General features: G+C 40.6%; 1 protein-coding gene across 1 annotated transcript in view; it reads left to right on the top strand.

Annotated features, from left to right (window-relative positions):
- Nucleotides 1–15,760, top strand: part of CLPTM1L (CLPTM1 like) — a 30,220-nt gene extending 14,460 nt beyond the window's left edge. The window contains exons 8-17 of the mRNA XM_048046012.2: nt 761–845; nt 1,917–2,020; nt 3,230–3,295; nt 4,815–4,865; nt 6,906–6,988; nt 8,854–8,888; nt 9,190–9,245; nt 9,329–9,373; nt 12,079–12,194; nt 13,466–15,760. Coding sequence (XP_047901969.1) covers nt 761–845; nt 1,917–2,020; nt 3,230–3,295; nt 4,815–4,865; nt 6,906–6,988; nt 8,854–8,888; nt 9,190–9,245; nt 9,329–9,373; nt 12,079–12,194; nt 13,466–13,550 — 726 coding nt within the window. The 3' untranslated portion in view covers nt 13,551–15,760. The remainder of the gene's footprint in view (nt 1–760; nt 846–1,916; nt 2,021–3,229; nt 3,296–4,814; nt 4,866–6,905; nt 6,989–8,853; nt 8,889–9,189; nt 9,246–9,328; nt 9,374–12,078; nt 12,195–13,465) is intronic.
- The last annotated feature ends 9,484 nt before the right edge of the window (nt 15,761–25,244 follow it).

Here is a 25,244-nt window from a genome sequence, read left to right as displayed (position 1 = left end):
TTGTGGGTGTGTTGGTTTAATGTGACTCTTTGTTACAGTGAACAATTTTGTTAGACCTCATTGTTTTACTTTAAACATTTTTGTCATCTACAGTTATGTGGAATACAATTCCAGTCGTCTGTGAGAGATGAGAATTTGCTGGGCATGTTATTTTTCTTTACATTCCCATTAGATAAAATTAATTTGGTTGGAAAGTCATACGTTTCCCAGCCATATTCTTTTTTTTTTTCTCTGTTATCAGATTGTAACATATCTGCAGTTTGGGACTAATTTTTTTTCTGAAATTTTTTATTTTGTGTACCATTTACCCAATTTAAAAGAAAAAAAGCTTTTTCATTAAAGTTCACTGACCCAAGAATTTCTTGAATCTGTGATGCCTTTTTTTTTTTTTAAAAGTCAGTGAATAGATCTGTGCAAAGTATTTGACACTGTCCCTCACGATATTCTTGTTTCTAAATTGGACAGACATGAATTTGACAGATGGACCACTCAGTGGTCCATAATCTGTCAGATAACTTTCCTTACAGGGTGCAGCATTGTAGTAGTAGCAGTACATGCACTTCCTCCTGTCTTTTTACAGCGCTTTTGAAGCTTTGGGCTTTTAAAACAATTTTTCTTTTTTAGCTTTTATTTGTAGTATTTAATCATTTCTCTTGTGGGGCTATCTTAAATTTTAAGATTAACATTTTTAACAGTTCAGCTGACAGTCTTTTGTTACTGCCCGTTTTCAGCAAATGAGAAGTTTTCTTGCTATTTGCAGCTTCTCTTTGATTTCCTTGCATTCAAAAATGACATCAGTTATTGGAAGAAGAAGAGGAGCATGATTGGGATGTCTACAAAAGCAGGTATAGCCCAGCATGCAAAGTGGTGTGTGTGTGTATAATATATACTGTCTGTTTTTATTCTTACTCGTTCTATGTATGAAAAGACGATGGCTAGCAGGCTGGTTCCAACTTTGTTAGTGTGATGCTCAGGTATTACTTCTGTCACTTCCAAGGTTTGACTGTCTTGCAATAGAGAATAAGTTTAAAATTAAGTCAGTTACCATATTTCCCTTGCTGAAGGAACAGAAAAATGCTTTAAGAAAAGAATGAGGAGAGCGGAAATATCCTGTGGGTGGAGAGAATGTGCTGTCACGTAATTTTGTCCTGCAAGTCCTGTGTGTTCCTTGTAGATAACTACCAGAGAATTTCAGATTTAAGTTCTAAATGCCAGTTAAATAAGTGAGTAAAGTCAAATCGGAAAGACTGGGTGACAAGGCGGTTTCTAATCTTACTATCAAAGTGTCAGTCTTTCAGTCTTGAGTAATTGGTGGTTCCATTCTCTCATTAGCAAACTTTAGTCACCTTTCTGTATGTCTCTCTTGCCCTGAGTGAAAACTGACAGGCAATTGCTCTGAAATAGTGCAGCGTAATTGTTGATGTTTGAGTGTGTTGTAGCTCTTCCTCTTCCCAGTCCCTCTTCAGTCTAATCTAAGAACTACTTGGTAGACATTTAGAAGCAGTCAGGATTTTGCAAAACCTGAAAAATAACCCTAAAATACTGTTCTTAAAATTTGCAAGCATTGAATTAGTTGTGTGAGGTTCAAAGACTGTCGTTATCTCACAGCCTTTCAGCTTTCATAAACTTAGTTCATAGTAATAGAAACACACGGTTGAATTGTCAATTTTCCTTCCATCTTTTGGGATGAAGATTTCTTTTTTTTATTCAGTATTTATTTGTCTCTTTATTTTATCTGTCTGGATATATAGATCACTGTCTGTTTCTAGGACTGCTTGATATATCAAGATGTGTATCCACAGAAGTTCATGCTTAAACTGCTTAGGACGGAATTACAATAAATAGGCCAACAGTCATCTGTCATCTCAACTGTTCATTTAAATATTAATAATCTCCTTTTTTTTCTCCCCATCTAGTACTTTGGCGATGCTTTAGTACTGTAGTAATATTTCTTTTCCTTTTGGATGAACAGACAAGTTTATTGGTACTGATCCCAGCAGGCATCGGTGCCGTGATTGAGGTGAGTTGTTACAGCTCTAGAGCCAAGCAGCAATATTCTCAGTAACATCCACCACCTGTGTCTGGAGTCTTCCAGCATTGTTTAGCAGATTATTTCATGGCTTGTTGTAGAAAAGGAATGCTAAAGTAGTTAGTGTTAAAACACTGCAGTAGTATGGTGTTGTAGCAGCATTGTTCATGTGGCTTTCAGTGGTAGAGAAGTCAGTGTCCCTTTATCAAACAACTAAGCTGGGAGTATCAGGTTTTTCTGGGACAGGCCAGCTGGTACGGTGGAAACCAAGCACAGAGCTGTGCTGAGGCTCCTTCCTGTCACATCAGCTGATATGCATCACTTGTGACCAGGCATGTTTATACATGTGAAAGGTTGTGTCAGCAACCTTTCACAAAACCCTTTGTCAAAGAGCAGGCCATGTACCATCAGACAATGCCTCAGGTCTGCAATTTACTCCCTGGCCATGCCTGAGGTGCTTGAGGAAGAGGGAAGGCCTGACGGCTGTGCTGGTTACTCTGGCAGGCTGTGTCCAGTCAGTGGGCTGCAGATGCTGCTTAGGAGCCCGCGTATGTGCAGTGAGGGACAAAGTCAGCAGTAAGGAAGGGGAGATCTCTCTACCTATACTGCTTGAAGATCTATGTATTTCTCAGTATTTAATAATATATTTGGGGCTTTCAGGTGGACTTTTTGACTACACATCTGTTGTAGTTGCAGATAGCCCCTGTGAACACAAAACAGTTCTGAATTTTTAGATAGCGATTAAATTGTTGAATACAAAGCCACAAGGTGACCGTTAAAAATTAGTGTATAAAACAAAATAAGCTTTTGCAAAAACTATAAACAGCAATGCTATGTAAAAAATTACTTGGCGGGTGGTTACTGGAGGGTTCTCCAGTCACCTTCCCTAAGGTGCATGCTGAGAGCAGCTGACTCCCACCAATGCACCACAGTTCAGATGTCGTGGAAAGACTCTGTTATTTCACCTCAGCTCGTGTGGGGACTTAATAGTGCAGTTCCACAATATTGTACTCATCTGGTGACACAGCACGTGGTTTGTATTGACATGCAGACGGTGCTGCAATCGGGCTGTTGCTGCTTTATTCACACAGGGTGCTTAAAATATATATTCTAGGGTCTTGTTTCTGATTTTATGAATCTTGCGTAAGAATTTCCTTTGGGTAATTCTGTACGTATACATTTTGTTTTTGTTAATCACAGCTCTGGAAAGTGAAGAAGGCTTTGAAAATGACAGTCAAGTGGCAAGGCATATGGCCCAAAATTCAGGTACTTTATTGGTTTAACAGTTACCACTGTTGAGATTTCTGCCTCTTACAGTAGCTACTGTAGAGTACTGTACTGTGCAACTTGGCTTTCAGTGATATGAAGATTTAAAAAACTGTTTAAGGTTCCAGTGTAAATCTCTTTATGGGTAGCTTAATACAAAAACTGGGTGAATAGTTTCAAACTTAAGAATTTCTTCGATCAATTCTGTAGAAGCAGCAGCAATTTGTATGTATTTGTGATCTGAGAAATCTCAGAATTCCTCTGTCTGTCCTGCTAGATCTTGACAGATAGACCTGGGCTCCTACCACTGCGTTGGAATCTTTAACTGATACTGTGATTTGAACTAAGGAACTGAATTTTCTGTGAAGCTGTAGGCATAACTTCTCCATTGTGGAACTAATGAATGTTGTGACATGTTCAGGGGACGCGGCAGTCTTTTACAAATCCTCTGAGTAATAGTTGAAGTCTAAAGACTGTCTACAGGGCATGCTGTGGCAGCAGGGATTGAAATTAATGCAGATTATAGTTCCTTTTTTTTGTTTGTTTGTTTACATTAAAAACAATTGTACAATCTGCAGTGTTTACTTTGTAAGAAGAACAGAGTTCTGTGCTGCTTAACATCTGTACATCTTAAGCAGCTGATAGCTCTGGTTGCTCCTTGTTCCTGTTCAAGGAAATGTGTTTGTTTTCTTTAAGATTCAGACATTTTTTGTAAGACTACAAGAACACTGTTGAATTGCCTGTCTAGGTCGCTAAGAACGATATTATTTCAGCCTGGAAACAGAAATTGGTTAGCACTCATATTACCATTTGAAAGCATCTGCATGCTCAAAACACAATAACTTGCAGGATAAGAAAAACCAATTCATCAGATGTTTTTCTTTTAAGATGCGGTATTTTCACAGTAGTTGCACTTTGCAAGCTACCTTGGCACTTGCTGAATGTTGATCCTTTACCTAAAAGGTGGTGAACAGTGTTTTCAAAAACAGTATTGTTGGACTCTTTGTAATTCTGATCAAAATGCTGCTTTAAAAAAATAAAATGTTAAATTCTTTATTAACCTTTGAGGAGACTATTAGTAAATCGGTAGTTGAAGGTGGAATTTAAGAGGAGGTAATCCATAGCTGATGTCTTCATGCATGAAATGATAGTGTCTTTTAATAATTGCTTCCTCTAACTTCCAAATTCTTCACGATGTGACTCTGGTTTTGCTTTGAAAAGCAAAACTGAAAAGGTGAGCTGTCTCAGCACCATTTTCCTAAGCTAAAAAGACCAGGATGTTTGTTGTAAAATATGAAGAAAAATACTAAACTTCTTGGCTACTGTGTATTAGCAGGCTGCATTGGACGTTTGAATGACTCAGTTATATAGAAGAACTGATGAGATCTTTGAACTATTCCTGTTACTTTGACTGTCTAAGCAGTTCAGTTTGCTATTTAAATCTCAACTTAGGGAGTCAAACAGCAAATGCTTTTTTCCCCCAGCTCTGACTTAATTATACGTTTTATGTGTATTGCAGTTTGGTACATACAATGACTCTGAAAAGAAAACCGAAGAATATGATGCACAGGTAAGAAGGAATCCTGGGACTTCTGATCTATAAAGTCGATATATCTGGTCTTCTGATTGACTTATTTTGCTCGTTATTCATCAGATCTCCTTGGCTAAAAAAAAAATAAATTAAAAAAAAACACTTCACTATGATTTATCTTTATTATTTTTAGATTAATATTTAATCATGTCATAAATGTCATATATGAAGAAATATGTCTTGAAGACAGATGTGAAGAATCTATTTAGTTTTACTGGGATTCCCTACACTTTTGAGTTCTGTTTGACGTCATCTATTAACTTTACAAATGGAGATGGAGGGGAGGCAGGCATTGGAAATTTGTTCTTCAGTTCTTTTTGGCCTCCTGTGTGTTATTTTTAAGTTGCTGGACTTCTTGCAAGCTTCGTGATAGTCAGGCTTTTTGATCCCCCAAAATTGTCTCCATGTTCCTCTCAATAATTATGTTTAGCCATTCTGCCTGGGGACGTCTGAAGTCTTCTATTATTCAGAAAGTAGGCCTATTGTTATAAAAAGAATTGCACAGTAGTTACTTAATAACAGTTTGTAGGTGGACCTGCCTTGAGATTGGGGAAGTCATGTTTTGACCAATCATATCAAGTTTATATATAATATTTTTTTTATCTTGATGGAACAGAAAACATGGTCAATTGATATCATCAGAAAAAGAAGTGGCAGAATTATCTAATGAATCATGGAATGGTTTGGGTTGGAAAGGACCTTTAAAGACCATCTAATTCCACCCCCCCCTGCCATGGGCAGGGACACCTTCCACCACACCAGGTTGCCCAAAGCCCCATCCAGCCTGGCCTTGAGCACCTCCAGGGATGGGGTATCCACAGCTTCTCTGGGCAACCTGTGCCAGCGCCTCACCACCCTCATAGGAAAGAATTTCTTTGTAGTGTCTAATCTAAACCTACTCTCTTTTAGTTTAAAGCCATTCCCCCGTGTCATATCACCACACTCCTTGACAGAGAGTCCCTCCCCAGCTTTCCTGTAGACCCCTTTTATCTATTGGAAGGCTGCTATCAGGTCTCCCCAGAGCCTTCTCTTCTCCAGGCTCAACAACCCCAACTCCCTCAGCCTTCCTTCATAAGAGAGGTGCTCCAGCCCCTCAGTCATCTTTGTGGCCCTCCTCTGGACTTGTTCTAATACTTCCATGTCCTGCTTGTGCTGGGTGGGGGTCACAGAGCTGAATGCAGTGCTCCAGCTGGGGTCAGTGTAGCCCAGGGTATGTTTGGCTTTCTGGGCCGTAAGCGCCCATTGCCAGCTCACATTGAGCTTCTCATCAACCAGCACCCCCAGGCCCTTCTCCTCAGGGCTGCTCTCAATCCATTCTCCACCCAGCCTGTATTTGTGCTTGGAATTGCCCCAGCCCAGATGCAGGGACTTGCACTTGGCCTTGTTGAACCTCATGAGGTTTGCCCAGGCCCAGCTCTCAAGCCTGTCCAGGTCCCTCTGGGTGGCATCCCTTGCCTTCAGTGTGTCGAAATTACACAGTTTTAAGGAACACTATCTGTTTTTTGTACTGGAAAGATTCAGACGTCATGGCATTAGTTTGATCTATGGTTCATATATAGGAATTGGTGCATTCATAACAAGGACTAGAAATTTTGAAATTTGAAGCTAGAATCTGGTTGAAACATTTCTCTGAGAAATAGAATTGTAAGTGACTTACCTGAAGAGAAGTATCTTAAAGGGTTACCATTTTTATATTTTCATTACAAATTTGAAAATCAGTATTTGTACTTATGATGGTGGAATGAGTTGAACATAGTTAGCAATACTGGTGTTAAGCTACTCTTACACTGATCTTCATAGCGCTTCTTGCAGCTTATGCTCCAAAGTCCTTGGTGGTCCTTGGCTCAGCGTTGGAATTTTCACTATCTCTTGAAACAGAAGCATACTGAAAATAATAGTAGACATTTAAAAATATGAAAAGATTTTCAGAGAAAAAAAACACGTAGCCTCCAGTTGAGGCCATGAGAGATCTACTGTATCTATAATGTAAACTAACAAACTATATTCTTTGTCTATTAGGCTATGAAGTACTTGTCATATTTGCTCTATCCACTGTGTATTGGAGGTGCAGGTTACTCCTTGCTGAATGTCAAATACAAAAGGTACTGTAAATCTATAAACAGTCTTAAACAGGATAGAAACATTCCCCGTTTTTTCTGTATTAATTAATTGGAGATGATGGAATGCAGAAATCGGTTTGTGTGATTTCTAAGCTAGGAACTGAAAAATTCAATAGGATCTCAAGCTTTAAAATCTATCTGTCTTTTAACATCCTGTAAGCTACAAACTGTTTCAAGCTATGGAACATGTGCTTTTTCAGAACTAATCTGATATTACTGTAGTATTCAGTAACTTGCATACAAGATTAAGCTGTCAATCAGAAGAAGGCTGCTATTGATGTTCAAGAACAGATCAGATGACAGGAGAGAGAAGAGGTGTACAGTGGTTGAACCTTTCCAAAAATGGAGAGAAGCAAAAACTGTCCCAAAATTATTTGCTCTCACCAAGGGATTCTTATCATAGAATAGAATATCCCGAGTTGGAAGGGACCCTGTTCCTAAATATGTTGGCTAGGATGGCAAAAAAGCAAAAGCATTTTTAAAGAAGGAACCTGTGCTCCGTTAGAGGCGTGGGCTTACTGTGGTACAATACTAAAGATTCCACATTTCAGGAAAAGGTGAAACTCCTGTCCACTTTCACTCAAAATATAGCTAGTTCATTTTGTACTGGAGAGATACAGACAAGTAAATGAAGTAAATTACACACCTGAAACTTTGTTTCAAAAAACAAACTTGCAAACACAAGCATGGTGATGGCTGTGTAGGCATATTTTTCAGAGTCTCTAGGCGCAGAAGAGATGAGGGGGAGAATGTGCAGTACCTTAAAATAACAAGAAAGAACTGTTGCTGTCTACATGGGCTGTAGAACTCGTACTAGAAACTGGGGCAATATCCAGGCTATTAGAAAAATAGCTTTTTCAAAAGGTTCTTGTCTCAGAAGTTGACAAACATACAGCATTTTAAAATTCTGATTCTCTTGCAAAATTCTTAATTTCATTCAGTACTGCAAAACGCTATATGCCAGGTGTTCTGGGAGCTGTAGCTTGAAGTGAAAACATGTCATAGAATGTTTATCACTGTTAAATCTCTTCGTAAGGGAATGTGATGGAACAGATAATCTTAACAGTGGATTATCCTTTAATCTTCCAGGCATCTTCTGATGTATTTTGTAGATGCTTGTGAGTTAGTGAAATGCTGCTATGGCTGTAAGGTTGCTATTAACAAGTCAGTAGTGCAGCAGTGCAAGTTTTGTTTTAAATAATATAATCTGAGCATCACGATTATTAGCTGTTCTTACTACTGCAAGCAGAAGTAGGGAATTTGGACCATCTGGACCATCTGTAACACTACTAACAATGGAGCTAAGGTTGTCCTTGTTGAACGTCTGGGGAGGGGTTGTTAGATTTAAGGAGAGAAAAATGTAGGTTTCTTGCGTTTGCCTTCTTTTTATTATTATTATTAAAGTGCTTGCTATAGTGGTTTGCACTGAACAATATTTGTTGTCAGAAATTTAATTCCTTACAGTGTTGTGTGTCTTTATTTACATGTCATATGTCTTTATTTAGAATATGGTGCTATCAACAGAGACAGCGTTCAGTGCACAACATTACCTGATGACAATTTGCATGCAGAAGTCTTACAACATTCTGAAAAAGTATAAAAAGCAGTTGATAAAGCTCTCCAGAACTGTTGGATGCACTGATAATCATCCATCTCTTAACTGTTAGCAGCTTCTCTGGAGCCCTCCCTAACAAAGGGAGAAGTGCAGTATTTAGTTCATGCATAAAGTAATCCACAACGTAGCCACTTCTTGGAGTAGTCAGCATACTGCCATGTAGAGGACGTATGACAGGCATATATTTTTGGCTGAGGTGAAAAAGTAACTGGGCTGCCTTTCTTGTTTGTAGCTGGTATTCCTGGTTGATTAACAGCTTTGTCAACGGTGAGTCCCTTCTTATTTCTCTACTATTCATATTTCTTCAAATGGAGGCCAAGACTCAAAAATAGGAAGTCACTGATACCAGCTAGATCAGTGTAATCTAGTACAACAATAACTCGACTGTGGGTTCCAAAATTATCATGGTGATTGAGAAAGGGAGAAGAGCCAAGAAAAATCGAAACAGAAGGATTTAGATGCATCTTCTTTTTAGGATTATGTGTAAATCTCTAACTGTGAAAGTATAGTTGCATGGTGTACTTCTGTTATGCGTATGTCTATAAAATTTTCCTTATTTTATCTTTAGGAGTGTATGCTTTTGGATTCCTCTTTATGCTGCCCCAGCTGTTTGTAAATTACAAGGTGAGGTTGAAAAGCAATAAAAGACAACTTTTCTAGTCTCTCTGTGCAGACTTTATTACTAACTGATATTTTTCTGATCCTAGATGAAATCTGTTGCACACTTACCATGGAAGGCTTTCACATACAAAGTAAGTAAAGCTCTCATTCGAAGGCTATTGCTGTCACTTCGGAAATATTTTTTGTGTGGATCAGCTTAGTAATACACAGCTTAAGGCTGTGAGTGCTTTTCTTCTTGTATTAAGAACTAAACTGCCTGTAAAATCAATGTTTTTTTGCAACTGTCCTTAAAAATAAAAAAAAACAAACCACAATTTCAATTTTACATGATGACTTCCATATAATGAGAATCTCATCCAATCTAGGATGTAGGTAATACTGCTTTCTGTGCTGTCACCTGTCTCAGTTTAATACATTATTACATCAAAAGAAGGGTTATATCAACAAAGCATAATTCTCAACAAACCAATAGGACCACTAAGAAACCTTATTTTGGCAGGCTTCAGGAGCTACCAGAGACAGGAGTAAAGTACACATTTGTGCCAATGTATTGCAATTCTCCAGAACATAAGTACTTTAAAAGAAAGTGTTAAAAGCTGCTCTGGACACTGTCCAGTTCTGAACAGATAATCTGAGGCAAAAGAAATAAAACGAAGTACCTTTCATAGCTTTTCCATTTCTGTGAGCCTACAGCAATAGACCAAATTTCTGATGCTGTAGTATCTTTAAGGAATAATGAGGCATCTAAGAAAAACAGATTGAAATATAGCTGATAGCAAAATAGCAACTAAATGGTATTCAATATGGAAATAAACATCTAGTTTTTTAGACAGATACTAGGCAAATTAGCATCTCTCTTAATAAAGGGGAGTAAAAGGTACATTAGTGAAGTAATTTCACAATACTGCGTTGGCAACAAAATACAGTAACTGAGCAGAGACATCAGCAGCTAAATAGGTAACAGTGTTCGAGCAATGGGCAACCACCTTCAAAGCAGAATGTTCTTGCTGAACAGCCTTTTCTTGCAGAGTGTTTATGGTTCCCGCTAAAAGATGCCAGAAGCCATCCACAACAAGAGCTTTTGTGTGTGTAGAAAAAAGTGTATGATGCTTTCAATTATGTTCAACTTCTTGCGCTTTGGAGAGAGTAATTTGCTTTTTCCTAGTGGATATTTAAAGTTCTTTGCTCTCCGCACTTTCCTTTAGAAAGGATAGTCTGAGGTCTTTTCTGGGATTTTTGGTGGTGGTGTTTTGGTTTTGTTCTATTTGGGTTTTTGTTTTGTCTGTTTGTTTTTGAAATAAGAGGTTTTTTTCCCCTAATTCAGACTTTTTTTTGTTTTGTTATAAGACTGGCAAAAATGAAAATCCTCCTAAATTTTCATTTTCTGTAGCTTTTACGTTTATGCCCTGTATACTTCAATGACATGTACCTTTAAATGAAGTAATCTCAAAAGAAAACTAGCTAGACTTACTACTGTTAGATGAGCTGCCTTGATGTATTCAGTTTCAGTGGCGTTTGTGGACTGCCTAATGCCTGAAGGAAGATGGCTTTAGCTTTTTCTTCCTTTCATCATGGTAGGATCACTAACTTGGAAAGGCCTACTTTTTCAGCTTGCCAAGTTTGGTTTTTTTTTTCCGCAAAAAATCTTTGCATAGGCTTGAGAAGTGCCATCCGTATTCTTTGATCACTTCAGATTGATGAATTTGTTTTGACTTGTCAGAGGCAACTTTCCTGTTGTAACTAATCACAACTTTTTACTGTCAAACACCCCAGTGTTCCAGTGATGCTTTGTTTCATCACATGTGTTTATTTTCAGGAGCAAGTCCTTTTCTGGTTAGAGAATACATGATTTTCTTCCCTTCTTGTGGCATGGATTCATGTACAGTGAAGTCCAAGTAACAGCTTGCTAATAGTGAAAGGAGAAGCCCTATGATTGACTCGTGACGAGATTGTTTGCTATCCCAACAGTGAATATTCTTTGCTGAACTTTTTTTCCCAATGTTTTTTAATGAGTTAAATCAGGTTATTGCACCATCTGATGAGTACTGGAACTGGTACGCTGTAAGAACTGACTTCTAGCCTTCCTTGTAGACTAGAAACCAATCCAGAGGAGTTGCCCTACTCTTTATTTCACTTACCTTCTCTGTCAAAATATTGTCATCTTTGCATGCTCAGAGCCTCTGCACTGCTTTCCCAGCAAATGGCTGTGAATTTAAACTTTCTCACTCAGGGAAAAGCAGTGAGAAAATATTGCATAATTGCTTCAGAAATAGAGCCTAGAGTATGCCTAGTTGAGTGAAAATGGCGTAGAAAATTACATCTCAGGTAAGGGGTGGATGATTGCTTCCAGGAGAGTGCTGGAAATGTTTTAAAATCTCCTCAAGGCTGCCAAGCTAATGTTCTTAAGAACATAAAATGAATAAGTTTTTACACAAATTTCAATTTCCCCACAGAAAATGAAGGTGACCTATAACATTTTGTAAATCTTAAATCATTTGCATAAAGGCTTTTTGCCAGTTTCTTTTAGAGATCTCACTGGAGTTGAATCCGTATTTTTCGCTTCGCTTAGTAGTACACTCACTTACCTGAAGTAGACATAATTCCTTTTTACTTGTAACAGTAGTGGTGTGCTCTATGACAGTATGGCCTTCATTAAAGGAAAGCACTTAAAGTTTGCAATAGTTAGTTTTCCAGCAAAACCCTCAAATAGCTTTATAAATATGAACGTCTGTGTACCTACTGAAAAACGCTAGGAAGCCTGTTTCCTGTATCACTGTATGACAGATGATTTCATTTCTTCAGAGCCTATTAAAATGTTCTTTTGTTTTATTTGTAGGCATTCAACACCTTTATTGATGATATATTTGCTTTTATCATCACAATGCCAACGTCTCATAGGCTGGCGTGCTTTAGAGATGATGTTGTGTTCCTGGTCTATCTTTACCAAAGATGGTATGCCTTTCTTTAATATGCATAAGAGGTTTTTCAACACTGTAGGTGGTTACAGTCTTAATGGTATAAGAACTAAAAAAATAGTTTGGGATAGAATTTTTAGTATAGAGTATGGTCTGGATAATGGTAGTTGAGCAAATGCCAAGCAAATGGGAGTGTTAGAGCAAGGAAGCCTGAAAAGAATACTTAATAAAATAAGAGGAGCAAAAGCATCTTCCCATAACTGATGTATTTTTCTGGACCCTTTCTAGCATGCGAAGAATGTAGTCAAGTAAGAAATTCCTCTTTTCACAGAACTTACAGAATTCTTTTCTGCTACCCCTTTCCCCCCCTACTCCCCAAAACAGCAATCCTCCTTTTCAGTAGATAGTTTGCTAGTTGGGAGGAAAAAAAAAAAAGTAAAAATAAATAAATAACCTGTGAAATGAAGACCTGAAGTAAGACAGAGGAAAGCAATTCTTAAGATTGTATTCACAAACCTGGTTCGGAGTTCCAGGCTTCTAATCGTCACTGAGGGGCTGCTTGTCTACTGTATCTGAGGCACGCTTCCCAAGTTGCGAGATGCTAATGAAGGATGTTTTTTGGTGAGGAATTGCCCTCCTTTGTTTTCTTCTTTATCTAGTTTCCAAACACAAGTTAACAGGTTCTCTTGTGAGTTGAATATCTGGCAAGTTTCTGATTCTTTAAGTAAATTCACATGGGGAAGAAGGCTATACGCAGTAGTCATTAAAATATTATTCATAAGTTAAGCTACAGAAAGTGTATTCTTGTTCCCAAGAACAAATATTTCTCTGAGCTAACAAGAATTCTAAGCTAAGTTCACATTATACCAGAATTCTAAATGTGAACTTCACTTTTAGGTTTATGTGATTGCACATAAAAGTAGTAAAATAGGTCTCCTTCCAAGGTATTTTTTCCAAAAAAAAAAATAAAAGCACAACAACTTCTGATAGGGGCTATAACCTGGATTCAAGTTGGAGAAGTGTCCTGGATTGCTTAACACTCCAGCCAAGCTTTAGGGAAGCAATCATGAGGCCTTTTTACGAGACAACTGGTTAAGTCTTAGTATGAAGAAGTTTGTGTGTCTGTATCTAATGTATCTAATTTTTAAGACTGTCGTGTTTTTAGGCCATAAATGGATATAGAGAATACAATAAGAAAGGAAGTCCCTTTTAAAATTAAGTAGTACAGAACTGCTTAAATATCCTCCTGGTAGCAGATAGTATTATATGTAGCTAATCTTTTTTTTTCTTCCTTTTTTTTCCTGCCAGGCTTTATCCTGTGGATAAGAGCAGAGTGAATGAGTATGGAGAATCTTATGAAGAAAAGCCAAAAAAAAAAGCTCATAGAGAATAATTAAGAATTGAAGAATATTCTGACCCCTGGACTCCTACTGGTTACGTGTATTATCTGGTCTAAGGAAGGAAAAACTTATTTAATAAGAGTATTTTTAAAGCTTATGACAGAACTACATGGACTATACATCTTCTATATTGCCAAAATCTAGTTTTGATATCCTCCTATTTGAAGATCCTGTTTTGTCCTCACAAGGTCCACGGTCTGCCAGATGTCATTAGATAATCTTCCTGCATTTAATCTTCTCTTCAGTGAAAACCTTAAGTGTCTAGACCATTGTAATTAATATCCAAATCTGTGTTTTTAAGACAACTTGGTAAGTGGAAGTGTGGTGCCATGCCACTACGAAAAGTGAAAAAACAAGCCAGTGTGTTGCAGCAGAGTCAAGCATTACTGCCAAACTGGAAGCTGTCAAAAATAAAGTGTATAATTACTGGACTGTACACTAATTACAATTCTTTCTAGTTTGAGAATGGAAATCATTGAGATTATTATAAAAGTTGTATGTGGACATTTGATTGAAGTTCATAGCTTAAAGATAATTTTGTTGGAAATAAGGATGAGACAGATGGGATTGTTAAAATTCAAATTGTGGCCATGTCCTTAGCCCACAACATGGCAGAGGGCATCAGTTGTCTTAAGCAGAATGAAGATGTGAAAAAACTATAACAATTTCTTTCAATGTGTATCCAAGTTTATATAAGTCCTTCTGCGTTGTTGACAAACCTTATGATTTCTTGGCATAGCAGGTATTCATGTAACGCAAATCATTATGTGCTAGGAAAGTCTCTTAACACATCTTAAATTCTTCATGATGTGGTATCCCGCTGACCTAATAGGCCAATTCTTTCAGGCTTCAAGTGGAGTAATTCCTTGGTCCTTCTCTTCTCTCTCTATTCTGTTTATACAATGAAACACATCATCTGGGTGCAATGGCTTTTCTCGAATGCAATACAAGTTCAACAAACTAACTGGAAGCAGAAGAAAAGAGCCTGGTAAAGAACAGATATCTTCCTTTCAAACAACTAAAAACCCATATTCCATGAGAACAGTTCATTAAGGGAGGTATTTTCATCTATTTATATCAAATTAGTCCAAATAATCAGTTTGAAGTTGAATTGTTAAACTAAACTGCACAGATATATCTAGAAATTATGGCTCTGTTTCTAAAAAGCACTTTTCTTGATGACAGTGAGTGAAATATATAATACATTCCTTTCAACAGCAAATAAAATGTGATTCAAAAAACAAAAAAGGAAAGAGATATCCAAAAGGCAGAATTCTAGTTCATAATTCTAGTTATGGTTTGGTCAATAAGTTTGCAGATTAATCCTAATGATTTTTAAGCTTCTTCATTAAATTGCACCATATTTGTGCAAGGCTATTTAGCTTCAATTTGCCATTGATTGAAAATATTAATTAAGTAACTTCAAAGAACACAGTTCTATTCCTGTAGTCTTTAACTACTTTATGAAGTAGATTTTATCCAGTTTTGATGCTGAAGAAGTCTGAACATACAAATACTTGAGTCCCAAAAAAATATGGAAATGCGCCTAGCTTCAAGAAGTCCCAGACATAGTATAGTCTGTCTTATCCTGAAGTCCTTCTTACTTGCTGCTGGCAATGGAAGGGAGTCTTGAAGTGAGTATTTAACTCATGTTTATCTTAAGGTCTCTTTATGTTGTTAATTGTAAATAAGGAGGACTGTAGATCTGTTGATGTTAACATTAAACATGCATAAGCCTATGCAAAGCTGGGGTTGTATTTGCTACATCTTGTATCTTTTTTGGATTTGTTTGGAAGAAGGTCTTTGCTGTTAAGCAAATTATTCTGGGACTCCTATTTCATAATAGTAATTAAATGTGTGAAAATTTTTCTTGATACAAATGATGCATATAGCACATTCCCTTTTTTGTGCCATTTCAAAACAATTAAGTCATCGGCTTTTAAAAGTCCAGAATACCATATTCAGGTATTTCTGATGTTTCAGCATCTATTTTTGTACGTAGCTGTTGAAAAATCGCTCTTGCAACTTTACATACAGTGAGTTTATTGATCTTCTGTCTTGCATTTCTGGTGACAATAACCTCAGAATATTCCATACAGTAGTCATAAAGAATATAAAATTTTAAATCTTTAAAATGAAGGAGACTTTCCTTTTTCACTGTTTTATGCATTCCATTTCCAAATAAAAGACTTGGCATATGGAAGAGAGTTATCTTTTGTTGCTGGAATGTTACTGAAAACTGTGTAAGTAGTGTGACTTTAGAGATATTAAACAAAATGTCTTAACTTTAGTTGTGGAAATTGTTAGCTTAAAACAAATACGGAGTTTTGTATGTGGTTAAGGCAGAAGAAAAACTTCTTCGGTAAAATTTCATTGAATGTATTGCAGCTTATGCTGAATTATCAGTCTTATCTATAGAAGAGTTCAAGAGTAACTTAAACACTTCCTTGCAAGATTCACTGTGGTAAGCAGTTAGGTGACCATCTCACATTCTTATCTTCATTAGGCATGTAATAAGTTTTAAAATTGAAAGATTAGTGATTTAGGTTTTTATTTTGTTTAAGAGTTTATTGGGAAAATCATGTGCTTCTGGAATATAGCTTTGCACAGCACTTCATAGCGTACAGTAATGTAGCAAGCATGATTCTCTAAGGAGCTCCAGCATCTGTACCTCAGTGCCAGAAGTATTGACAGATAATTCTGTAGAGTTTGTTTGCTTTTAAGTATCGCATTTTCCATTTTTTTTCCATCAGATGATAAATCAGATCATTTTGATTAAGTGAAACATATTTACTAGTAATGCTGATCCTCCTTGTATTGCAGCTTACTGCTTCTCATTGTCATGAGACTAGGCTAATTCAGGTGGGAAGGGACCTCAAGAGGATACAGTACAAGGAGGATACAGTACGAGCACAGCATCTTTTCTTCCCTTACAGACTCATCAGGTTTTCCTGATGATCCTGTGTGAAGTCATGTGAGTGAACTGATCTAGGTCTAGGAGCTGAGAAATAAAACCAGAGTCAGTCCAGCTTTCCCAGATGCCCAGTGACAATCTCTGACTACTTTACTTCTTACACCAGTGAGAAGTTTGGTGCCTTATCTGTGAGGATCAAGGCCAGTTACCAGTGGTTACAGACCCATTTAATGCTCATAGCACAGAGAGGGCACTGTGGTCGCTCCCACGTTTCATTCATCTCTGTTAAATACCACTGCTGCTTCTTGAGGATATTCTGGAGCTAATCAGTTTGCTGTAGTTATTCTTTACGTAATTCTCATGTTTCTTACTGCTGTTTTTAATATTGGGCACCCCAATGCCCTGTATTGTTTTTTGTTTTTTTTTTTTTACCTAACCCCTCAATCTTGATGCATATACCTCTTTCAGAGGGAATAAAATGCTTTAGATTCAAAAGACAAACACTGACAGTGGGGAATTTTGGCTTATGTTGTCTGCCTGTTATTAAAACTTTTGAATACGATAGCGTCTCTCCACAGCTTTCTGTTTGGCAGATCCCTGTCCTTTTAGGCCTTACCATATGGTACCCATAAAACTTCGAAGCTTTTCGGGGATGGTGTGTTCCAGCTTTTCAGTTTCTGGCCCCTAAATGTTCTCCACAGTCCTCCACAGCTCCACAATCCTTACCAACTTCAGAGAGCTGTCTGAGGGTTGTCTTTATGGTGCTTTGTTGTCCTTCTGATCTTGCCCTAATGAGGTCTTGCAAGCCTGCAAAGACTTAGGGGCTATTTTGGAGTTTGAAAAGTTCACTGTATATGTTTTTATTAGACTTTAATTGCCGCTAGCAGTCTCAGCTTAGTCGGTGTTGAGCAGCCTAAGGCTCGGTAGATGTTTCATTGCCATGGTTCATTTGCATGCCCAGGCCCTGCTAACCACCTGGCTGTTGAAGCAAGAGACCTTGAGAATACGCTTTGGTATTGCAGCTACGCTTTTCACTCCCCTCAGAACATCAGTCCTGGCACAGCTCCAGCTCGGTGCTGTGTAGCCCTCAATGCTGGGCTCATGCTAGTCAGCAGCGCCTATATGGGAAGCTTTGCCTCCTTGCTGTCCTGCAACATCTGCATCGCCTGCAAGCTTCATCGCAAAGATACCATACATACCTAGTTTGGGCTGACTTCCACAGGAACTACAGGAATATAACCTCTACTTTTCCAATGGAACTTAATTTATGTTTCCCACAGTGAGACTCTCAACTTCTGATACACCTCCTGTTCAGTCCCCATCATAAGGTGTTTCACTTGCCTAGTGCCGACTGTGGGAATAGAAAGAAGTAAGCAGTGTTCCACTTGGTAAGTCAACAAACTCTTCGTCACCTTGCTTGAGAACTCCGCCATCCCAGAAGTTGTCGCAAAGACACATAGAAGGAAAAAACCTTGTACCTGGACTTTTTGTTGTTTCGAGCCTACTCTGATTTAAACTTTGGGATCTCAGAACATCTGTGCCAGAGAACATGCAATCTGAAAAATCTGAAAAAAACTCTAATCACAGAACTTAACTCCATTATTTTTGGCATGCAAGAAGCGTTGCTCTGTAGCCTCATGTAAGCTACCTATAATCCTCTTAAGCTAACCAAAGGTGCAAGGATCAGCAACCCATTGTGGATGTGTTTGCTTACTAGCAAACTCCACCACTGAACAGCAGCTTGAAAAGCAGACATGAAGATACAAGACTCTGCAAGTGGCCGTGTCCTTCACTACAGCCCTCTTCAACTTGTTGCTTCAGAGACTTCAGATTTCAAGCAGCAGCTGTTGCTTATAATAGGCGAACAGAAAAGCATTCACACCTTTGGGGCATGGAAGAGGGGAAAGGAAGAAAATGTTCCTTGGTTGCACTGTATTTTTAAACAAGTGGTTATAAATACCTCTAGTAGGAGTGCCAGGGAAATCCCTCACTCAGGATCTGGGCGTATATCTCAGGAATTCGGAAAGGATTGGGGTCTTCTGTTAATCAGTTACAGCCACTCTCAGGCTGCAACAATAGTTTTTAAAAGCTGCTCTTTTCTGCTGACCTCTGCATTTCTAAAGAAAGCACAGTCTTTGAAAGTCTCCCAGTGACAAAGGCTAATTGAGTTCATACACAAAACAGGTATTTCATTCAGGTGTTTTCACTCAAGGAACAGTTCTTACATTCAACTACCAGCAGAATTGTGTCTTTTGCTTCTTTCAGATTACTCTTCCCCAACATTTTTTTCCTAGGTTAACGTAGTTAGGTATCTTTCTTGGGACTGTGTCCTGGCATTGCAGTATTAGGGGCTGAGCTGTGAAAGATTCAGCAGGGAAGTGAAAAGATATTGCCTTCTCTAATGAAGTTGCCAATTACCAGCTCTTTTTTTAGGGTCAAACTGAAAATTTCAATCAGAATGACTCTATGACACTAAAATGAAACAAAGAATACATTTGAAAAACATCCCATATATGGTGAAAATGCAGATTACAAGGTGTAAAAGATAGTCAAAGAGGTTTTTTTACAAGAACAACAAAAAAAGTTTAAATTCACCTCTTGGTACTGCAGATTCTGCAATCACATAGTAAAAAAATACCCCAGCGAGGTATGAATTATTGGGTAAATCAAAATTTTAGGGAGTTAACTGTGCAAATGTTTTCTGCTCCACCCTTTCCACCTTACAGTCACAGATTCTGCACTCAGGCAGACCAAGTTTGGATGCAAATGGTGGATGATGCAGGCATCTTCAGCACTCTAGTAAGAGTTGAAGTCTGGAAGCAGCGGGATAGACCATGCCAGGGCTCCAAAGAGATCTTTGCCAGAGGGAATGATTTTGTGTGAAGGTCTCAGCACTGAGGAATCTCATCTGCAAGAACAGAGGCACGTCAACACAGTGTGAGCTTTCAGAAAGCAGTAATTGAGTTGGGACTGAACCACAGAAAATGGATTTCCTCTCAACTTCTCTGTGGTGGTTTCACACTGATGGCTAGCTGAGTTCCTCCACACTGCTCTCTTACTACCCCTCCCCAAAAGAACGAGGAGAAAAAGAAAGTGCAATTAAAAAAAAGCTCATTAGTTGAGATAAGAATAGGGAGACGACTTGCCCATTGCTGTTAAGGGCAAAATAGACTCAGCATAAGGGAGATTAACATAATTTCTAGTTTATTGCTAACAGAATACAGCACTGAGAAACTAAAAGCAAAATCAAACCACCTTCCCCCCCATCCACTCTATTCTATGTCCTCCCACCAAGAACCACGGGGGAATGGAGGCTGCGGTCAGTCCCTGACGCTTCATCTCCGTTGCTCCTTCACAGTCACTCCCTGCCCCTGCTCCACGTGGGGTCCCTCCCACGGGATGCCGTCCTTCCCAAACTGATCCGGCATGGGCTTCCCACAGGCAGCAGCTCTTCAAGGACTGCTCCAGATATGGGTCCTTACCACGGGCTCCATCCATCCCCCAGGAGCAAACTGCTCCAGCACGGGTCCCCCACGGGTGGGCGGCAGCTCCCCCCAGACCCCCTGCTCCTGCGTGGGCTCCTCTCCACGGGCTGCAGCTCCGGCCCGGGGCCTGCTCCTGCGGGGGCTCTCCATGGGCCGCAGCCTCCTCCAGGCCACATCCACCTGCCCCACCGGGGGCTCCTCCACGGGCTGCAGCGTGGAGATCTGCTCCGTGTGGGACCCGTGGGCTGCAGGGGGACAGCCTGCTCCGCCAGGGGCCTCTGCACAGGCCGCAGGGGAACTTCAAAACCCTTCAAAAGTTCAAACAATGGTGCTAAGGTTTGATTATCAATGCCGCAGAGCGTTCGTATCCAATTTATATTTCCTATAAGCTTCTGGACATCATTCAGCATGCGGATTTCTGTTGTGATGGCTACATTTTGGGGTTGAATATTCTGTTGTAATATCTTCCAGCCTAAATATTTCCAAGGTGCTTCCGTCTGGATTTTTTCTGGTGCATTTGTAACCCTCTTTTTTGCAACTCCTGCTGTAGAACAGGCAGCACTTCTTGCGCTAAGCTCTTGGATGGACTGGAGAGCAATATATCATCCATATAGTGATAAATGTACATGTGAGGGAATTGCCTTCGCACAAGGCGCAAAGCTTCTGCAACGTATGTCTGGCATATAGTTGGGGAATTTTTCATCCCTTGGGGTAGTACAGTCCAGTGATATCTGTCTATGGGTTCACTCCTGTTGATTTTTGGGACTGAAAAGGCAAATCGGGGAGCATCTTCAGAGTGAAGTGGTATAGTAAAAAAACAAACCTTCAAGTCAATAATTAGTATATTCCAATTTTGAGGGAGTATAGTAGGGGAAGGCAATCCAGGCTGGAGAGCTCCCATGTCTTCCATGATGTTGTTTATCTGGCGCAGGTCATGGAGCAGTCGTCATTTCCATTTTTCTTTTTATCACAAATATTGGTGAGTTCCAAGGACTAGTTGTGGTGGCGATATGGCCTAATTTCAATTGCTCTTTAATAAGTTCTTGGAGCACAGCGATCTTTTCTGCTGGAAGCGGCCATTGATCCACCCACACTGGCTTCTCAGTTTTCCAGGTGAGTTTCATGAGTGGTCACTTGTCAATGGCCACTATCGAAAATTTTCTGGAGAGCTCAGGGTGAAATTGCCCTGCCCCATCACATCTCTCCCCAGTAGGCTGACAGCTATTGGGGCAGCATATGGCTGAACATGACATGCCGAACCTTCGTGAGTTTTAATGGTAACCATATATTTACTTTGGCAAGTATTGGAAACACCACCCACCCCCATGAGGCCTTTTGCAGTTGAATCCAATGACCATCCGCTGGGCCAGTCCTTTAGGGCTATTACTGTTACATCTGCCCCTGTATCCATTAACACCGTGACTGGGGCATTCAGGGGGTCAATGGTCGGGTGATGTAATGTCAGGGTCAATATAGGTCTTTTGGTGGCAATGGTCGAGGCCCAGAAGACTGATGGGGATCCTGTTGACCCAAAAGCCCTGTCACATCGCTCGCACTGTTGTGCTTGGGGAACCGTTGCTTTACATAATATTAACTGGGCAATTCTGGTATCCTTTGGCACAAGCACCAGTGGCGAGGGAGTCCATGCCATGGCTTGTATGACCCCTTCATAATCAGCATCAGTAACTCCAGGCAGTACAAAAAGTCCTGTCAAGGTGGTGCTTGAGCGCCCCAACAGGAGCGCGCTATATCCTTTACCTATTGGTCCCTTAATGTTCAGCATTATTTTGCGCACCTGAGCGTCCCAAAGGGTGCAGTCCTCTACTGTGGAGACATCCAAACAGGCGCTTCCTCGGGTTTTGGCAGTGAGGGAATCCACGGTAATATATTTGGCGAGGCCACTGGAGCGGTGCTCTGCTGTTGTTGTGATCCGGCTGTCATCATTACTCGAGGTGGGTCCCATGAGGGTGGCCTGCCCACCGTCAAGGACCGGGGCACTTGTGTCGTCGCGCGGCCCCACGCTGCACTCCGCCTCCTGTTTCCCTGCCGCGATTGCAGGGACCGACCTTCTGTGTTACATCTCGAGCAACACTGGCTAGCCCAGTGCCACCCTTTTCCACATCGGGGACAAGCAGAGGGGGGAGGAGGGTTACCGCGGCCTCCCCCCATGCCCCGCTGAGGGCATTCAACAGCAAGGTGTCCTGTAGCTTGGCAGCGGAAACAACGTTTACCCACGATTTGAAGCGCTGCCGCAAAGGCTCCAGCTAAGGCGGCAGTGTGGTGCTCCACCGATCCAACTCGGTTACACGCCTCTATCATCTGCACTAACGTAGTATTAACTGGTAACGCTTGGAGTATCTTTTTACAGTCCGTGTCTGCGTTTTCTACAGCCAATTTTAACATCAATGCCTCTTTTGCCTCGCGATTGTCGACCTGTTTATCTACAGCGTCCCACAATCTATCGATAAATTGCATGTACGGTTCGCTTACTTGTTGTTTAATATTCGTAAATGAGGGTTCAACTTTTCCTACTTCCGATAATTTCAACATTGCCTGGAGAGCCAGAGACGCAGACTGCCGCAAGACGGCATCATTGAGCCTAGCCTGCAATCTCGGGTCCGGCAATGGCTCCGTCCCCATTAGTTGTGGGATCCCGGCTCCCATAAGAGGGTCGCCAGGCTGTCTCTCCAGATTTTGTAAGGCGGCTGTTTCGCAGCCTTCTTTCCACTTTTGTTCCCACAGCAACTTTTGTGTTGGGGTTAAAATCATTGTGGCAATCTGGCGACAGTCGTAGGGCACTAACAATTGACCAGTCATGACGTTCTCTAACAAGGACTGTGTAAACGGTGCGTGCAACCCGTACGTAGTCACCGTCTTTCGTAATTCTTTAATTAAATCCCATTGAAAAGCGTGATACTCATTTGGACTGTTGGCACGCACTTCTACCGGGAAAGCCATTCCTATTGGGTCCCCATCCTTTAATGCTTCCCAGCGCACCTGCTCCCATCGCTCCCGTGTATCAAAAACTCGAACTCCATTGTTAAGGTGGGGCAATGTGGGAGCCGAGGGGGCTCGCGGAGTAAGGCTAAGCAGTGCGGGTTCGCGACCCTCTTCTTGATCGTCCCCCAGGTCTGTTAAATTGTCCTGCTCTGGTGGCTGATCAGACTCCGATCCCGGAGCTGCTATCAGGATCGCCGGGGCGGTGGCGCTCTGTACCTTCTTTTCCGCCTGCCACGCTCTTAAAGTCTCCATTACCAGGCGCTACGTGGTCATAACCTCAGCGGCGGTCGCATCCCCGCTTGATGCTGCCTCCCACACTTTCTCCCCCGCTTGTTCCCAAGTCTCTACATCGAATATAGCTGAGGCCGTCGAGGTGACCCCTTGTTTTTGCAAAAACTTTAACAGTAGCTTTATCTTAAATGGGTCGTATTTTACACACCTTTTTGTTAATAATTGCGTTAATAATGTTACTATTGCTTCTTCTTCTCCTGAGAGATTGGTTCCCATTGTGATTGCCCAGCCCCTCACCTGTCCTTCAGGCGTTGTCCCTGAGTTGAAGCTGCAGTCCAGCTGAGAGCTTGATTCGTTCGGCTGGGTTCCCTCCGGATGCTCGTGCAGCGTTGCTCTGCCCCTTATCACGTCGGGGTCACCATTTGAAGGGAATGACGACACGGACTCCAAGATAGTTGAGAAATGGAGACCCTTTATTGTCCCAGTGCCAGATCTTATATAGTTTTTCTGAGCCCCTACACGCGCTGCACGTGGCTGCCAAACATAGTTACAGACTTCTGGTGGGTGCATTCCTTTTTATCACGCGTAGCCCTCTATAAGCCTGTCCGAGCCTAACAACTCCTTCTTATTGGTTCCCACTTTCTCTTATTCTAGCCTGGTTACCACTCTATGCCTTAGTGCACTGCCGTATCAATCAGCTCCAGTTTGTCACCGAACGGGTCACCCATAATTCCCCCTTTTTTTGTTTCTACAAGCCAAATCGTGCACAACGAATATTTAATCATTTTTTTTGCAAACATTGCAACAGGCATGGTATAACTATTATAATTGGAACAAACGCAATAAACAAAATAATCATTATCTTTTACCAACTCTGTTAGCCACACAATTATTCCTAATCCCTTTAGCCAAGACTCCAATCCCAGTGAGCTTGTTGTTAGCTTATCAGACAAGTCATTCAGTTTTTTAAGCTGTTGAAATATCATCTGGGCTGGATTGAGACTCATGCGGCGCCGAAACTGCAGAGGTGGAGGAGGGCAGTGGTCCCAACCAAGGCCGCATGCCACGGACTGGCACCCATCGTGGTCCTTGTCCTGTGGAGACACAAGTGTACCCTCGCCCCCAAGTTATTAGCTGGTATGGTCCTTCCCACTCCCCCGGTATCCAAGTTTCGCATCATAACCATCGCTTTCCCTGTTTTAACTGATGTTAGTCCTGATTCCATTATTTTAAAATGCTTAAGGGGTGGTAAATCTTTGTGTTGAAAAGATAGTGTTAAATGATTCATAACATAGATTACTTTAGCTAACCTATTCTGTGGTGTCTCTTGGGTCTCCCCCTGTTTTTGTTTTGCTAGCAGGTCCTTTATTGTGCGGTGTACTCGTTCTACTATGGCTTGTCCTGTGGGTGAGTGTGGGATGCCTGTCTTGTGTGTGATACCCCAAGTGTGGAAAAATGCCGTTGTAGAGTAGCTGACATATGCATGGCCATTATCTGTTTTTATTTCTTTTGGGATGCCAAGGGTGGCAAAGGCTGCACAAAAATGTGCTTGCACATGGCGGCTAGTCTCGCCTGCCATAGCCGTGGCCCAGATTGCATGTGAAAAGGTGTCTATGGATAAGTGAACATATTTTAACCTTCCGAATTCGGGAATGTGAGTAATGTCGGTTTGCCAAATCTGGAGGGAGGAGAGGCCCCTAGGATTGACAGTAGTCACTGGGCCTGTCTGCTGTTGACAATCTGGGCAGGCTTGGACTATGACTTTTGCCTCTCCTATAAGGATGGCAAATTGTCTGGACAATACTTTTGCTGCCTGGTGAAAGAACTGGTGTGACAAACGAGCCTGAGAGAGTGTATTTGGTACTGGGACTTGCAATGTTATGTTAGCTAGGTGGTCGGCTTGGGCATTCCCCTCTGTAAGGAAACCTGGTAAGGTGGTATGACTCCTAATATGAATTATGCAGTATGGATGGGTACGTTGCTCAACAAGGAATAGCAATTCCTTGAATTTTGCAAACAGTGCTTCATTCTGAATGTGCCTGATTTGAGATCGTTCA

The sequence above is a fragment of the Anser cygnoides genome, chromosome 2 (genome assembly GCF_040182565.1).
Source record: "Anser cygnoides isolate HZ-2024a breed goose chromosome 2, Taihu_goose_T2T_genome, whole genome shotgun sequence".
In the NCBI taxonomy this organism is placed as follows: Eukaryota; Metazoa; Chordata; class Aves; order Anseriformes; family Anatidae; genus Anser; species Anser cygnoides.
Note: the sequence above shows the minus strand (reverse complement) of the source record. Positions and strands in the feature narration are given on the sequence as shown.